Genomic DNA, 18,396 nt, shown 5'->3' with positions numbered 1-18,396 from the left:
CACTACCAGCAAGACATTGTGGAGGAAGGGCAAGAACAAGTGCATTTGTCTATTGGGAAAAAATAAAATATCTCATGGTTACATTTTTATTACAATGCGTCTTCACGCCAGCCAAGCCCTTCCTTACATTATAACCTGGCTGTTTTTCTAAAGCAGCTCTATTCAAAGAAACATGCGTTCAGTCACAGAGTCAATCTGATTTGGGGCTTTTAATATGTGCATAACTTAATGAAAAAAAGCTATTTAATAAATAATCAAGGATTTTAAGTCTGTTTCGAATAGGTTTGAAAAAACACTGACTCTGCCTTGCCTTGAGGGCCACATCTCTATTCACACAAAACGCATATATCTTTGATATCTGAGATCCTGCAACTTAATTAAAGAATTTGTCCTGTCTCTGCATCCTGGGGTTCTTTCAGTGGCATGGTGAATCATAGCCAGTGTTTTATTACTCTGTGAGTGTGTGTGTGTGTGTGTGTGTCCTTGGCCGTGCTGGCTGGCAGTGGGTGGTATTGTCTGTCTGTCTGGATGCTGTATAAGGCTCTCGTTGTGTGCCCTGTTGTGGTATGGATTGACTTCACCAACACGCACAGCTGAGTATTAGAAATAAGCCGTCTCATCGTGGCACGAAATGCAATGAAGTACTGTCTATTAAATGGGCATCTAGACATTATAGCAATATAATTCATTTTTTTTTTTTTTGAGTATGCCAAATAGCACATCTTTTGTAGCTCAAACTTCTGAAACCCCTTCTGTTTTCAGATAACTGTGATGTTGTGAGTTTGAGCCGCATATGTCACTGTTACACTGAAAAAAATCTAAACAAGTCATTTCCTCACAGAATCTTAAACTCTTGTTTTTCTTTAAACAATGTGCCAGTAGGATGAGATAATCTTGCTTTTCTTGTGAACATGTATAAACAATGCAGAATACGGCAGATCAGCTCATTGTAAAAACATTTTGGAAAAAAAAAAGTTGATTAGCATTTGAAACAAGTCGGATTACCTCATGCCAGTGGCAGATTTTTTCCTCTTGTTTCAAGAAAAAACAAGATATTAACACTTAATATGAGACCAAATGGCTTGATAACATGGATTTTTTTTTGTTTTGTTTTGTTATAGTGCAGCACATATAACTCTAACAGTGAGGCTGTGACCGCTCTGGAGGTCGTTCTGGACCAGAGAAGCCCACTCTGACCTGAGAATGGCCACATTGTGGAGCAAGTTGACAGGGTCTCTGACCTCAAACCACTCTGGGTACAGAATGACACAGACTCTTTGTTAGCCATGACAAAGACAACCCCTCACATCACTCAAACCATACCACCACTATGAGTCTCTCAACACACAGACAAGCCAGTGGATCTGCCAACACTGACTTGTAAAAATAAGGGAGGTTGTTTTTTTTTTTTTTCCCTGGAAGTTGCTTGTCCCGGTAATACCTGTTCAAAATGACATTTTGTCTGTTTCATGACTGGCAGCCGTGAAACAGACAAAAGTGGAAACTAATTCGGTGTGCGTGTCTTTTGAGGAACAGAGAGCTAGACAACAAAAAAAGTTATGTAATAACTATGATTTTATTAACAGCTCTTCAGTGTGTTACCAAAACCATAGAAAAAATGTTTAAAATAAGTGCTCAATCAGTTCTTTGAAATAAATACACAAATATTAAAAAATTGTTCTAAAAACAATTACAATTGTAAGTTTACATTTTGTTACACTGACCTACAATGCTCCCTGCCATTATCAAAGGCTTACATACCTTGTCTACTATAATGACGGTTTGTGTCTGTAGTAGAAAAGGCATATAAAAAGAACATAGAAAACTTAAACCTTTTTTTTTTTTCATTACTTTTCAACTCAGTCCCATGGTCCAGGAATGATTTGACAACCAATGAGTCCATAAGGCTAAAAGGTGTCTGCAGTGCTGTCCACAAAAAACATTTAGTGTGACACAAGCTTTATAGGCATTAATATGAACAGCAAATAAACAGGTGAAGGACATATCAGTGTTAAAATGCTCAGCTCTTTGGTGCAGCCACAGGCTTTTAGAGGGCACCATTTTGACCATAACTGGGCAAAATAGTTGCTGAAAATGCATCAAATGTTTGATAAAAACCTGCTCAGGCTCTTGATGCATGCCATTTGCCCAATTTCGAAGGAGCTCAAGCCCCTGTTAAGTTGGATCCAAGACTCCAAACATTTGAAATCATTTTCAAATATATATTAGATGCAGGCCTGGCACTGAGATGGCTGTATTGGTGATGTAGGCACAGTGTCCGGTCCATCTGAGGCACGGGGGTGGAGCATTAAATCTTCACTCCACAGGGAACATTTTAATCAACGGAAAGCTGCTTGTAGCAACTGATAAAGCATTTTCTGCTGGACTATGTAATACTCTGCCAAAATGTAATAAAATGTTCCTCTAAATGGGTCAAAAATGTAATAAAATCTATTACTGTAATAAATTTGCGAATACTGTAATAAAGTTTTCATACTGGTATTGTAGTGATGTCATGCCCCTTATAATGTCGGCTAATAATTATAAGGGTTATTAACATTACCCAGCGATTTATGACATTATCAGTTGCTACACTGCAGCAGAGGGACACTTGATAGACAAAAAAGTTACTCCACCACTGTTGTCCTTGCCATGCAACCACAATACAGTAGCACTGCCCTTCTAAAGCCGTGTCTTGCACAAAACCAAACAGTGTTTGGTGAAACAAGGTGGTGTTCCTTCTTTAACAAGTACAAAAAAACATTATATTATTAAAGTGTGAACGTCTATCTCTCTGGATGGCTTAGGTTGCTGTGACGATAGCCGGGACTCTGATGGTAGCCGAGGGTGCCTGATCTTCAGTCTCGATCTCATAGGTCACATCGGGGTCGGGGGCGGCGACCTCAGGCCGGTGTGTCGCAGTGATCAGCTCGTCCTCGCCCTCCTGAGATTGTAATTTGTCAAAGCATCGTTCCGCCTCTTCTGATAGACGGTTTTCCTCGTTCTCTTCCTCCTTCTGTTGCAGGGAGATGATGAGGATGATGAGGAATTGGCTTCCACCGGTTGAACACACACTCAACAGCTAGAACATGTTCAGGCTGAGATACAGGTTATCAATAACATACCTCTTTCTTCATCCTGTAATATTCGTCAATGGCGTACTGATACTTGGCTGAGGTGATGCCAAAGAGGGAGGCCATCCTCTCCCCCAGGTAGTCACAGGCTGGAGGATGTAAAAGAGAGAGAGGGACTGCAGAAACCGGCAGGATAGATAAAATGCAAACTAGGATGGGTAATGTGGACAAAATCAAATAGTACCTTGGTATTGATACTGTATGACTGACTGTGCGTTCATATGATATTTAAACACAGGAGATTTTTGATAAACAGTCATTAGTAGTGTGAATATGATGATCATGCAGCAGGTAGATACAAATAAGACCAGCTAGACTAGTGCAATACCTTACGATCAAAAATTGCATCTATTGAATGTAATGCAGCTTTTAAAACCACAAAAAAACAACACTTACGCCATATTACAAAGTTACAATATCCAAAATCCCAGACAATATATCATATCACAATACTGATTAATGCAAACGTTATCCTTCAAACTTTTACAACAAATGGTACCACAGTCTGTTTGGACCAGTCAATATAGTTACATATGAGACAATATTTCAGGAAATTAAAAGAAAATCTGGGTAGCTGTTCAACTTTGCAAAGAAAATCCATATAATTCATCCAAAATCTCTACTAACTTATGAAGTGGTGGCTATTAATTGGAAGGTGCATCACTCATGCAGATGCTTAGACAATGTCCAGTTTCTCCGGCTCACCTGAGATGGTTGACGTGGCAACTCTCCACATGTGGAACCAAAAGAACGGACCCCAGGTCATCTTTGACTGCACTCAATCGCAAGAGAAAGGCCCAACATTAAAGGAGTATATTCACGGCACCATACATATTGTCACCTTGCTCTTTCATAATATATGCTTTGCACACAAGGACTGTTTGAATAATTTACATCAGATGCTGTGCACAAGTTCTCTCTCACACACACACCGAGGCACACACTGTCCCACCTCCGAACTGTCCCTCAACCTCACTCCCCCCTTTGTCCCACGTCTTCCTCACCCTCACCGCATCAACCGGGGCGGCCAACAGGTCTTTCTTCTCGGGCTCCCGGTCCTCAGCCTCCTCCTCATCCGTGCTGTACTCCTCCATGGTCTCCCCGCTGGAGAAATGGATGATCCGGCGAGGAGCCTTCTCCCTCTGCTGCTGCTCCTGCTCCTCTTCCTCTCTCTTCTCCAGCTCCCCCAGCTCCACGCTCTCAAAGTCCTTGCCCTGGCTTGGGCTCTGACACTGACAAGACACAGCAAGCAAATACTGAGGAATCTGTCAAAACAATGCCATGGCTAGAGAGCTGTTTTGAAAGGCATGGGGCTGATAAATGTGGATAACATGACAAGACAACAAGAAATAAACACCATAATCCATTCATAATCCATTATTTTCTTGGTGGTACTGTCCAGAGGGGGAAAAATACAGAATGCACTTCCATTTGCAGGGCTCTGTTATAGTTCAGCATACCGACATGACACAACAAGCTGCCTGCATGGCTCTGAGCGACATCACATACAGTGCACAAAGATGCTGCGAGAAAATGATGAGAGAACAAAAACTAGCAAGGCTGCTGTTTGATACCGACCTGCCCGGCATCCATGCTTTGCCCTATCGACACATGAACGTTGGTGAGATACAGTGATATATCGGCCATTGTCGCTTGGCTCCTTTGTATCAGAGGATGCTGCGCCCACAACGCCTCTCCTCCTCCTCACGGACCGACCCGGAAGTGCCGTGCATCCCCGTGCGTAACGTCAAATGCGCTCCTGCTGACAATGGGAAATAATACTAATACTAGTATGCTGCTGCTGCTGCTACTACTACTGCTACTACAAACAAAAGTGACTCAGCATCGGATATTATTTCCTGTAAACCGTGTCAGAAAATTACATTTCCCATTACATCTGTATTTCTTATGGTCTTCTGGTGTTGTGTGGATGGACTAAAACAAAATCTGTGGTCAGATAATGTTTTTTTTTAATGTGAAATTTATTTTAAATAAAATTTCAGGGGGTACGTTCGTAGTTAAATTATTACTACTCATGAAAAATGTTGTTCATTTCAATCTACATTTGAGCATCATCAACCGGGAGTCAGGAGAACAGCACGGCCCAACCATGAGTTTTACCTGTCATCACCACTAGGTGTCAGTGTAGTTCCGACTAACACCGCAAACCGGCCGGCTCTTGGGCGGCACGTCTGTGTGTCTGAGTGGGCAGTTGATTAATTGATAAAGCACGGCCTGAATCCTGATTTCCCCAAATGACCGAGGGGAATCTATACATTTGCAAATTATATAATCACTTAACCCCGTTTAGTCGCCTAGTTTCCTGCAGATCTGCAAATAACCGCAAATGGAAAAATTCACTCCAGAGGCAGAGTGTTAAGACCCAGATGACACCAGGGTGGAAAAGCTGGGGCTTCATCTTACACTGGACTTCAGTCTCATTTTGTAGACCCACACAACCTTTTCTTGACCTTTTGGAAATACTCATCTTCATTTTTTTCAAACGTTTTTAATCCTTATCTACAGAAAACACCTGGATGCTCTCACCATCACCATCATTCTTTATTTCTATGGATGCTAAAGGGCCATGCAAATGTTTGTGCACGTTTAAGCTCATTTACTGAACACATAGCTTTCCTAACAGGCGGGAGAAAACACCCAAATGTCGATATATATCGTGATTCTTCCTGCTGTGATGCATTATCAGCACACTTGTGCCAAGTATTGATATTTGAGTTTTCAACTTAAATTTGCACAGATGCACATTTGACGTCCCATGAGGCATATTTCCTCCCTGCCTTTAGGTATTTTAACTGGAACTGTTCATATTGTAGTCGCTGTGCAGATTAAAACACTGAAAACCACAACTGATTATTGGAAAATTATGTTGCCTATTCCAGGATATTTTTTCTTCTTCCTTTACAGATACTGTGATGTATCATAACTGATTATCTCACAATATACTGCATACCGCAAAATCGTATTGTGATACCATTGATATCATGGGTAAAATATCGTGATAGTATCGTATTGCCAGTTGCACAGTGATTCCCACCCCTGACATTCATTACACTAAGCGATTGTGCTGTGTGTTGAGGTAATGCTGGTTGTAATTTTGATATGTCTGTGGTTACCTGTGGGTTTTTAGGTGTGTATTGTTGCACATGTACATACTATGATATTAAAAAAGCTAAAAGGGGTGACAAAAACATGATTAAGTGCTTGTTTATTTCATTGTGACTTTAAAAACAAAACGTGGTGGTCTTTGGGACATGTGACAAGACGTGAGAGAGAGTCACTAAGAAAGTCAGACAGTCAGCTTCATTATATGCAGGACACACTATTTTCCTGTCTTCCCTCTGATTGTGTTCTCACCTTGAATTACCCACTCCAGGATTCACTTGGAAGTGGCCCGAAATCGCCTCTGTCAGGCTGGCCAGGGTGCTGCTGTTTTGTGCACATCTGACTTGATTGGAGTATTCTTCCCTTCTGGAAGGAACCAAACGAGTTTAAACAGTTGATTCAACTCCAACAAACAAGGCAAAATATAAAAGCACACATGCATTAGTTCAGTGTGACTTTGGGAAAAAAAAAAAGTTATAGGTATACTGATTGAACTGCGGGCCAGTTAAAAACATACAAATTCTTGAAATCGGTTGTATTCCCCTTGAAGCAGATGCACTGTAATGGCTGACTGCCAAAGTATGGTGATATGGAGATATGGGCGTTTTCGGATAGCATGGAGTTATTATTGGTAAACCTTGTGCAAAGTTTAATCAGGTGCTGCCATGTGTTCAAGCTCTGAGAAATGTGGAAAGAGGGAGAGTGACAGAGAGAGCCAAAGTTGTGTGCATTGCAGGTTTCTATAATTTGGGTTGATTCACGGCATCTGAATTTGGCTGTGTGTGTATGAGTAGCTGTGTATTTTCTGTGCAGTACAGGTGTGTGTATGGTTGCGTGGGTCTCCATCTCAATACTAAGCAGAGTATCTCTCAGTTTTTAATGATGGCATCCATATTATGATGTCCGCTCTCCACTCCGGGTGATATGAGCTTTGCTGTCAGCATAAATCAGCCCTCTCGCTGGCCCATTGCTTCCAAATAGTTATGGGCCTATATGTCGTGGCACATCCATTTCACTGAGACAGTAGGAGTGTTGTTAACAGCTCTGCAAGACACAGCCAAACATTTGGGAGGGTTAGGGCTGTGAGAGGTGGTGAATCAATGAAAATAACAACAACAGCAGAAAACAAAACAAAACAAACAAGGGAAAATATGAACATGTTTTTCCTTGTACTTTTGCATGTGCATAGTTTATCTTGGTAACAGGCGCTCATTAGCAATGATTAGGCACGATAGCACACAGGCAAATGCTTTAAAAATCTCTTAAAAGTGTATTTACTTCCTGCCCAAATGAAAAGTGAATGAGTCAGACACAGAGTGAATCATTGCAATGAATATTTCCCCTTTTCAACACTTCACAAGGCGTGATATTCTCAGTAATGTGTTACCACCGGCAAATACTTTGCATTCTCTGTGCTTCTGCTCAAGGTTAGTCATATTGAATGTCTGAATTAGATAAATCATGTCATTACTTATATTTGTCATATAGAGAAACTCAATTTGCCTCCTGGATTTAATACAAATCAAACACAAGAGTTATATTTGAGCAAGAATTCTCAAGAGACATGCCTTATCTGTGAATTGGCATTAAAAGAAGGATTCAAAAGTTCTGCATTGGCAAGAGCCAGGCAACCCAACTTATTCATGCATTAAGCTTAACTCTGCAGGACTGTGATCCTGTGCCCATTTCTAGACTTAAGATTGTGATTTAAAACATTTCAACATGCCGGCTGCCAAATTGAGGAATCAAATGTAAATTAAAGAGCCTTTAAAACCTTAAGTTAGAAGAGAATGTGACAAGCTGCAGGACCCTTCAAGGTAAGCACAGGCGAGCCTGACTTTCTGCATTACAGCAACACAAAGGAAATGAGATGGCACCTCCTCAGCAAGAGAGAGAGAGAGAGAGAGAGGGAGAGAATATTAAATACTATTTCACGGAATATTTGTGCACCAGCTGTGCTGATAAAAGGCTTTCATTGCTTACTCTGCTTTTAGGCGGATTTTGCAAGAAATTTAACCATGGCAAAATGGAAAGCTGTGGAGGGACACACAACAGTATCAGGTGTTTATAAACCTTTATAGATTTGCGGCATGCCTGCTACACCAAATACATTTGCATTATTAATAGAGCACAAACCATGGTGCAGGAAAAAAAATCTAACCTACCACACACAACCGTGTTTGTGTGTGCAAATATCAGTGTGTGTGTGTGTGTGTGTGTGTGTGTGTGTGTGTGTGTGTGTGTATGGATTTGCATTCAACACCATCCAAAGCTGATCTCATATGAAGTTTGATTGAGGTATATCTGCCTGGAGCTACAGGAGTCCATTGGCATGAACACATAAGTGTGTTTGCATTGAACAGTTTTCACCTGGAAAAAAGGACACAGTTCATCGACCTACAAAAATTCTTCTTTTTTTTTTTTTTTATGTTTGTGTTTGCAGTCCAGACATCGAAGCATCTAGTTAACTCAGCGCCTCTGAATTTGTAGGGCCGTATTGAAGCAGCTCATTGCAACTGCATCAACAGAGCAAAACGACAAGGATACAGGAAACAGTGTTCACTCTAAGAACTGAACTTATTATTTGAGTGGCACTCATTTCCATGCAATATGAAGTCAAGTTTGTTATGCTGTTTGAATAAAACCAGGATTAGACACCTTGAATCAAATATGTCATTGAGGTCAAACACAGGTATTTTTCATCTACACCGTCACTCTTGAATGATCTATTGAGACATTCTATACATACCAGACACATTTATTGATATAGGTGAAAGGTATCTTAATTTCCAGAGGCACTTATCCATTGCCTGAAAGAAATTATTTGCATAGTTCGTAGAACCGGGCCAAAAGGAAGCAAAGTCAAGACACCATAAAAAAAAATATTTTTTTATAAAGACTAGCAAGTGGGCGACTTTCTCGGTTTCCAGAGCCGACAACTTCCATTTTATATCTTTTTCAGCACTTCCATTTGAGAGGTCTCTGCCTCTGCTATACACCCAGCTGCCTTTATTGTTTTTGAAAATTGATGCTGAAACAAATTAACCATCAAGATCGATTTGATTGATTTGGATATGTTTACACCATATGCCAACCAAGACTACTGCAGTCATTATAGAAATGCAGACTAGGATACATGGTTTGCAATAATTATTTAATCACATTAAAATTTGGGGATTTTTTTTTTTTTTTTTTTTTTTTTTAATCAAATGGATTAGGGCTCTCAAATCCTGAGAATGCAGTGCTTCAATTTATTAGCCGATGCATCAGTCTTATTTGGGATAATTTGTCGGTTGTCAGTGGTCAGATGCATTCACACATGAATTCACAAGGTCGACCTATTCATTTACTCATTTTGCATGTTGGTGTCAGGAGAAAGATTAAGCTTGTCATGTTAGAATTTATGAAATACGAGGCCGAGGCACCAAAAGCGGAGGAGCCAAAACTGATAGTGACATCCTCCATAAAGTGGATTTCTCCAGCCTGATCAAGGTCTTTGCAGCCAACACATCTGAAGGTAATCACATTTATTTTGGGGTAATGCTCTATCTTTCATCTTAATCACCGTTGTTGGTATTATATGGTGGGGTGTCAACGGCGGAGTGATTTTGATTTACTTGGATGATTGCGTGCACCGTTTCTGCTGGCCGTGCCGCTTTGATGAAATTCGGTTTATTCCTTTCACTTTGCTGTACTTTGTAAAGTCAGATCAGCCTGCGTTATATGCATGTGACTCCTCCCACTTATAAGACACTTGCCACAAAATATTTTGCTATTAGGCTGTTCAACTGATTGATTTATTGATGTATTCATTTTCTATAGCAGTGGACTATGTGCTTATATGTATGCACATGTGTATACCTGATAAAAAATAATGTATGATTGAACGAATGAATAAATTAGTGAACAACTACCTAAGTAATTACAGGAACCAAATACATAAATCTTGGAGAAATAGATAGATATATGTTTTCACTTATCTGGTTTGTGACATCTGCAGCTTCTGAGCTCCCCACAGATTTCATGCTGGCTCTTTCTTAGACAAGGTTGTGTGTATGGCCACACACACATGCACGCATGCACACACACACACACACACACACACACACACACACACACACACACACATGCACACACACACACACACACACACACACGCACACACACACACACTTGGTTGTGTACAGTCAAACACACATATACACACAAACTCCCTGCACACACCTACACCCCTGACACAAGATAAATTGCACACATCAATGTTTCCATCTTCTGCTCACTCTGCTGCCCTAAAGAGGTGCCCCTGCTGCAAAGAGGTGCCAAGTTCCCCTCACGCTTCTCTGTCACACCCACGAAAATGACTTATAATGATTTATATGACGGGACGGCCCTTGAAGTGGGAACTTTTGCAACATGTTCGAAATTTTCCGCAAGTGGAAACACGGGAAAAGCTGGAAGGAAACTCAAAGCAGGTGAGAATGGCTTCAGAAGTGGCATTTTTATGATTTATGCTCTCGACTTGGCATCCAAGGCCACAGTATCGTCTACTGCTGAGTCACTCTCTGATATTCTTGAGAAGTTGGGAAGGTTTCTGAGTAAAGAGCAGAATACACACATGCACACACATGCATGCACGCTCTCATGCACACCTACACACACACACACACACACACACACACACACACACACAAAGGTCTAAAGATTGTTTTCATTCCAAGTCTAGACAGACCTTGTTACCCGTGAACCTGCAGTGAAGTTTAGAGACTGACACAGCGCACAGTGGCTGGTGAATGAAAGAGTGACATGAAAATAAGATGGAAAGGGAACAGTAGTTTGAAGGCCGCTACAATTTTCTCTTCAGTTGAATTTGTATTCAGCAGTGAGCCTGCCCTGCAACAGCAGTAAAGAGGATCTGGTAACCCTTCTGATGACAGCTCCCACATTTCTGTAATTATGCCGAGGATCTATTTACTGTCTCATGGTGAAAGCACAGCCGCGCCATTACTGACATTTTGCAAACTAAAAAATATGCCTTCCTTTTTCTCTCCCATTTAGTTCACATTGATTTTCTCTTTCCTCTTTTTAATCATACTGTCATTACACTCATTTTGATTTGCTGTGTCATTTATTTCATTTGTTTACTTTCAGTAAATGGCTCTTTAGTAAAAAAAAAAAAAAGCTATAGATTAGGCTCCTATAGACTATTGATGACCACAGTTGATTTCTTTTTTTTTTTTAATTTTCTCTTTTACCTTCAGCATAAGTGTTCTAGTTCATGCAAACAAACTACATCACAATAAACCTTTATCACACCGAACGCCGGCTAAAACAATCACCACCATTCGTAATATTCTCAGAGCTGACATTTCTTTTGGTATTTCTGTTTAATTTTAAACACTGCACAAGTGAACTCGTCACCCAAAGGTGAACTTTGGTAACCTCTGCATACAAGGGAAGTATTCCCATGGTAGCTCATTGAGTTGTTTACCTCCCTTAACTAGACACAAGCATGTGTGAGGTTGAGATCCTCTCTTCCAATAGAGAGACTAAGGGTGATAGGAGGATACAAACAAAGACCTCAGAGTTCAAGGGGCCCAAATTGAGGCCAGAGAAATGTTTTTGTCACTGACCAACCACAGAAACGTGGTTAGCCATGTCATTTTGCTGTCCTTTCCCTATTATAGCCGGATAGCGGTGAACCTCAGTCAAAGTTCTGACGTGGTGCGTGGGTGTGTGTGTGCATGCGGATGCGGTACAAGAGAACGTGCATGTGTGCGCACATGCACTCGCCCATCACATAAACGCTGGTGTCGAGCTGCGAATGCCTCTCAGCACGTGTGTGTACAAATGAACGTGTGGGCATGTTGCGTTCCTCTAGAGGCAGGATGCTGTTTCCACATCCCTCTCTGCCTATAATTAGCCGCCCTGATAAAACATTGGTTTGCTGGCGCTTGCAGGATCAAACAGTGATGAGCAGGCAGCTCTCTTCACAGCACACTGCAGACGCCAGGTGGCTGTCCTTGAGTTGAGTGCTGCACTGTATGCAGCAGGCATCTGGAGGGCAATTAATCAGAAAAGGCAATTGTGGTGTTATATGATACCACTTTTGCAATCATGATATCGGATATTAATTACTATGAATGTGTCCTCATGATTTGACGTGATCTTTGATTTATTATATTAAGGGGATTTGTAGTGGTATTGGAGATTTTGACGTTGTTTCCTTTTATTATTTTTTACTTTTTTTTTGTATTTTCAGTGCCTCAACTCATTACTGTGCAGTCGTAACAGAAGAATCTGTCTATTACAGGATGCGGTGCTCTCACCCTCTCTCTGAGTCCATCTATCACTTTCTTTCTTTCACTTAGCCTGTCTCATTTTTTTGTCTCCCTCCTCACGCACACACACATGCACACATGCACACATGCACACGTGTGCACAACTCATCCTTAATCACTAGCAGTTTAGTGACAGAGCATGGACGTACTATTAAGCCTGTCAGACTAGTCAGGCATCAGCTCCCTCTATGACAGACCACTGAAAAGTGGGGAAGAACATTATGTCCAAAAGGTAATGGAGTTACCGTTAAAACATAATGGGGTGGGGGTGGTGTGGATTTGGTTCCTTGATTACACATCTAGTGCTTAAATGTCAAGTTATCCCTCTGGAGAGATCCAAGGTCATCATGATCTGGGATACTGTGGTCTGAAGTGGTGAACATTCACTAATATGAGCCAAAGCCAGAAAGAAGGAGGAAGCATTTTACCCTTTCTCATTGTGTCATATCACATTGAAGCATAGGTCCAGTAAGGTTCATAGATAAAGACAGAAAATGCGACTGTAACAACAACAGGGACTTCATATCCATTTTCCCAAACTTCTTATTCCCAAACTTCATAATAGAGGTGAGAGACTGCTATTTATTGAGCAGAGGGCTGTACCGTGAAATATGTGTGAAATATATTTTGATCTGACAAAAAAAAGTCTCTGCAATAATGAAACAGCATGAAGACAGTAATATTGTCTCCAAATTACTGAAATGTCACAACTGAAATTATGGGTCCCAGTTATAGCAGTATGAGATGGTGTGTATTAACGTTATAGCGTGCAGACCTTCACATTGAACTCAAAATGATTAAGAATCAAGTACCCATATTTAGCATGCATTTTAAATCATATTGCTCTCAAATATGGATTTGATTTTTCTCAAACTTTTCGGCTGTAACAGAGGTGGCTTTACAATGACAAAAACAAAATTCTGAATGCTAAATAGTATTTATAACATCCAACGGCCTTTACTGAAATCTCCGAGGCTATAAAGGGGCATATTTGACTTTACATGGTGGAAGTCTGTGCCAAAGAGAAACAGTTAACTGTAAACTCTCATTAGAGAACCAGTGCTTCTCTCACACTTTGAAATCCTGTCTTCTGCACAAACAGAAATGGGGGGAAAAAGAGGTTATAATTGGCCATCATATACAATGATAATGGGCCATGGTGTCAACCCCTCAAAATAGGCTGATCCTCCCTCTCCTTTCCCGTCATTCCTTCTCTCTCTCTCTCTCTCTTGCTCACTCTCTTTGTGCAGAGGAAATTAGACGGAGATGCTGGGAGACGGAGTGAAGAAGTCCGAGTCAAATGAGCAGGAAAAAAGTCCTGGCTAATCTGAGATAATCAGAGCAGCTGTGTGTCCGTGGACCGAGGGTCAAGGAACAGCCTCATGACCGGTGTGAGCCGCATGAGGACGAGTCGGGAAAGGGAGGCCATGATGTCGGGAGAGGAGGGAGTGTGGGGTGAGGAGGAGGACAGGCTAGAGGTGGAGGAAGAGCTGCAGGAGAGAGAGCGATGAGAGGGGCGAGGGCCGTGGTTCTGGGTGGGTGGCTGTTGAATTCGTCATGAGCGTCTGTCCACCCAGTCATCTCCTTACAAGTTCAAATATTCCTTCCACCCTTTAAAGATTGAATCAGAGGGGGTGAAGAACTGAGGCCACAGAACTTGGATCAGAACAGTCTTTCCGATTCAGGTTAACGCTGCAGGTGAGCTAGAGCAGCGGCCATTTTTGCATCGTGTCAATCGGCTTGCGGCGAGTCGCTGCCTTGTTAAGGTGAGTGGTTCTGCAGTGAGGATCAAAGCTGTGGAGAGGCGTCTTGTGCATCATTTCTGTCACTTTGCTGCCAACAGGAAGTTACAAGGGTTGTTGCAACTGGGACTGACATCTTTGTAAAGTGATAAGACTTGACTATAGATGGTTATTGTTGCAGCTGACCTAATCTCCATTTCAGCAGGTATCCATTAGCCTCTTGACCCCTTGAACTCAGATTTTCCCTAACATTTCCCCTTCAGTGGCCTCAAAGTTAGAAAAGAGCATTTATTGTACAGCAATAGTAAATGCATACTCTGTATCTGTTATTTGCAATGCGTCAGTGAAGCTCCACTCTGTTGGGTGAAATATTCAAACTCAAGATGCCACTGATTTATGGCTGCACTATTACAATAGAAAACAGTGTATCTCAATGTCTTGTGCATCATTTTACACATATTTCCCTGTAATTCAGCAGGACATATTTGCTATCTTTTGAAACCTTGGGATTTCCACGAGAATTTCAAGTAAAGTTTTGTGGGTTCAAACAAAGCAGCATACATTTGACAAGACATTTGAGACAGAGCACAATGTATCTGCACAGCCCTCAGGCAAATGTGGTATACTTTTACAGCCCTACTGACTCGTGTTGTCACTATAGCAGCTAACCATAATTGCCATTTCATGCGGTATAGGTCAAACGGCCACGGCAAACAATGCAGTAGTCACTCCACTCAGGCTGCTCACCCACTGTCGTCTCACTTCAATTTATTTCTTGTTTTACTGTATTAACTGCATTATTCAGGAGTTGATTGAGTCACCGATGTGAGGACTGACAGTGTGAGAGAGCTAGACATGGTGCATTTTGAGGCAGCAGAGGATTTATTCATGTTGACAAGAGAATGTATGTGGCACTTTTGTAAAATTGTCCTGTATTTTGAATTGCAATGATTGAACAGATCAAACTCCATGACAATTCATCCAATAAAAACACATCAGCAGTGAACATGATGTCACCTTGGATGTCATTTCATTTTATTTTATTTATTTATTGATGATCAGTGTGTGATATTTGAAACATAGCTGCTTCAGGCTTGGTGACTTTTTGGCCTGTTGGTGGCGCAGTGATGGGTCGGTCAGTTTCATTTTGTGGATACCGCATCATCACTTCTGACCCAGCAGTGTCAGAGGAATTTGAGCGTGAAGCTTAGTGCCCTGTAGTGCCTGGTGATGGCGCTGTGGCGAGCCAATCAGGCCCAAGGTGCCTCCAAAAACAGATCTCCTCCATTCTTAAATTGTGGCGAGAATTACTCCAACAAAACTTTCTTGTAAGCGGAGATTTGGTGTCAATCGATCCTCTATCAGACCATATTATATTTTTACAGCTTTTGGGTGTGTTCAGCGTTGTTTATGCTGAACCAAATGCTCCTGCCATTCTGGGTAAAGGGAAATAAAATATCCCCATGATACTGGAGTCCCCGCACACATCCAGTAATCACAAAGAGATTTGTATTCCCAGGGAGGGTAGAAACAAAGGATCGAGTTTTCCTATTTGCTCTCTCTGTAGGAAATCTCTAATGTGAGGGCAAAGGGCTCAGTGGGCTCTTGTCTGATAAACCGGAGCATTGTGTGTTTGTTGCATTGATGAAAAAAATCCTTTAAAGGGTTTAAGTTTTCATGCTGCTGGAGTCAATACAGATTTTCCATTGGGTGCAGGGACAGAATCTCTGCCTGTTTTTCTTCTCTCACTTTCTGTGTTTCTCTGTTTCTATCCAGCTCCCTTGCCTGCTTGGTAATTCTTCATCTCTGTGAATTTTTTTTTCTCTCTTTTCGCCACTGTGTTTCTCTCTTACTGTCTATCACTGTTTGGTCCTTTGGGTTATTTCCCGCTTTCTCTCTGTTATTTTCACATACCTTTGCTGAGGGGCATCAATACCAGCCAGCAGTGGACAATTTATTACGACAGGGGGGAATAAAAATACCAAGCTGACAATCAATTTGCTTTGTTGATTGTCTTGCGAGGTACATTTTATCTACCCTCTTGATTTCATCTTCTATTTGCAGGAATCTTCCTCAGTGGTGGGTCTGCACCTGTCTCAGTCGATGAAAGTGTGCGTTGATTCACATCCCTCCTCTCACGTCTCTCCGCTCACCTTTCAGGGTTTCAAACATAAAGTCAGCTTGAGAGAAGCAAGACGTGTGGACAGGTTGTGAATACAAACGCACGCCGAGTAGCATGTTTTGTTGTGAACTTTTCATTTGTTTAGGGTGTAAGACAGACTGTAAAGTAGCAAGATGATTTACTGGCATCCAAACAAATCAATAAAACTGACAGGAGTGAAATAATTCAGCATCACATCGAGATCAGTTCTGGGAATGCAGAGAGAAACACTAAGCCTATCTAACACATCCACACTTGATCTTTTCAAGTTAGTTTCCATATTTCCTCCACAGCGCGCTCAACAGTACTGTGAAACAATGTGATTTGTGTGATTTTTGAAAACGTGGACAGTGTATATAACGTATGTTGCAGCAGTCTGCTCAGAATGCCAGTGGTTCATTTAAAAGCACTCCAGCCCCCTCCATTTCAAGGTTGACTAATAGACCTATGGAACGAGAGAGCACGCCTCAGTTTGTACTTTCTTATTTTTGGTTGTTTTGGCTTTGGATTGGCAGCTTATTCAAGTCAAAGAGAGTGAGATTGTAAACTGTTAGAAAGATGAAATACCGTATAGGTGTTCTCTCACTTGAAAAAGCATAACCACGACAACGAAAGAGCACTTGAGTGGTATTTTCCAGGGTTCTTGTGCACAGATTCAACAGTAAATCCACTGATTTCAAAAGGCTGCAGACAGTAAACAACATGACCCTGCTGGTTCAATTAGAATTTTGTCCATTACCTCCAAACAGTGTGTTCTGTCAAGCTGTCGGTGGCACTGTGCATGTGAGTGTGCTCTGTGAGGTCCTTGAGCTGTACTGCAACCCAGCTGCCCTCTGACCTCCGGTTAGAATGTGGACTTTCCATCTCTGGACAGTTTGCCCTTCGAAGCTCCCGCCTGTCACTTACATGGCTAATGGCTCCCCTTCCACGGATGCAAGACAATTAGGGGGCCTAATACTACAAAGTGCCCTGGCTCTCAGTGTTTTGGGGATAACAGATTGTTTCCAAAGTGGAGGAAGGGGGCACGCTCTTTGAAAGGATGACTCATCAATCATCATTTAACAACCTTTAAGTGGCTGTGCGCACCCCTAAGGGCTTTCAGGATTGAACTGCCACAGATATAAAGGGCTACGATACTGTAAGTTTCCCAAACCAAGCAGTTTCTAAAGTCCACTCACCTCAAACTCAAAATTCACATGGAGAGTGAACAGTTGTTTTTAAAGCTGCACAATGGATAACTGGGCCATTGCACATATAAATAACAGCAGCTACTTCTTGTGCCATGGTATCACTGTGAGATGGCGATAATTGTCCTGATGCTTCAAGAAATGTTTTATGACATGTAGACGTCAAGTGTTTCTCGGAAATGTCTGGTCAAATACAGACCATATAATCTACAGCATCCACACTCTCATTATCTTTTTTTTTTTTTCTTCGAAGCCACCCTTCACTGAGTACCAGTGTTGCTCTGCAAATGGTGTGAGTGACACGTGTTCAGGATAAGGGGAAAAGCTATTGCTAAAGAAGTAAATGGGGCTGTTGATGGCTTGCAGACTCATGGCAGGGCTTGATTCAGAGTAGAAGAACTATTACATGCACTTAAGTGCTGAGAGCTTCCGAGCAGCTGTAAGTCGTGCACTGAAGTCCTTTGACCAAAACAAAAATTGAAGACAAGATACCTGTCACATAGATGCATACAGAAATACAAAATATTGAACCCCTCTCTCACACCTGTGTAAACCAATGGGAGGTCGGTTAGAGAGAGGAGGGCCGGTTTCATTTGGGAAGAGCGTGATTGTTATTAAACAATGTCATGTTTTTATTGGTGGAAGTTTTTTTTTTTTTTTTTTTTTTTTCCACCAATATGTCACATCTTCTATGTCACATTATCGCTGAAG

General features: G+C 41.5%; 1 protein-coding gene across 2 annotated transcripts; it reads right to left on the bottom strand.

The window, feature by feature from the left end:
- Nucleotides 1-1,592: 1,592 nt before the first annotated feature.
- Nucleotides 1,593-4,836, bottom strand: LOC115355702 (protein FAM177A1-like). 2 transcript variants are annotated; one of them, XM_030046554.1, is made up of 5 exons: nucleotides 4,713-4,836; nucleotides 4,139-4,366; nucleotides 3,840-3,906; nucleotides 3,126-3,223; nucleotides 1,593-3,016 (listed from the first exon to the last, which is right to left on the bottom strand). In XM_030046554.1, the coding sequence occupies exons 1-5, from the start codon at nucleotides 4,779-4,781 to the stop codon at nucleotides 2,804-2,806; spliced, it is 675 nt and encodes a 224-aa protein (XP_029902414.1). In that variant the 5' UTR covers nucleotides 4,782-4,836; the 3' UTR covers nucleotides 1,593-2,803. The 2 variants fall into 2 exon arrangements, with proteins under 2 accessions (XP_029902414.1, XP_029902415.1); XM_030046555.1 differs by having other exon boundaries at nucleotides 4,145-4,366.
- Nucleotides 4,837-18,396: the final 13,560 nt, after the last annotated feature.

The sequence above is a fragment of the Myripristis murdjan genome, chromosome 24, assembly GCF_902150065.1.
Source record: "Myripristis murdjan chromosome 24, fMyrMur1.1, whole genome shotgun sequence".
In the NCBI taxonomy this organism is placed as follows: domain Eukaryota; kingdom Metazoa; phylum Chordata; class Actinopteri; order Holocentriformes; family Holocentridae; genus Myripristis; species Myripristis murdjan.
Note: the sequence above shows the minus strand (reverse complement) of the source record. Positions and strands in the feature narration are given on the sequence as shown.

Coding starts and splice junctions, on each gene's coding strand:
- LOC115355702 (XM_030046554.1), bottom strand. CDS start 4,781: ATGGCCGATATATCACTGTATCTCACCAACGTTCATGTGTCGATAGGG. Junction 3,907..4,138: donor CCCCGGTTGATGCGGTGAGG/GTGAGGAAGACG, acceptor GATTGAGTGCAG/TCAAAGATGACCTGGGGTCC. Junction 3,224..3,839: donor TGCCACGTCAACCATCTCAG/GTGAGCCGGAGA, acceptor TACATCCTCCAG/CCTGTGACTACCTGGGGGAG.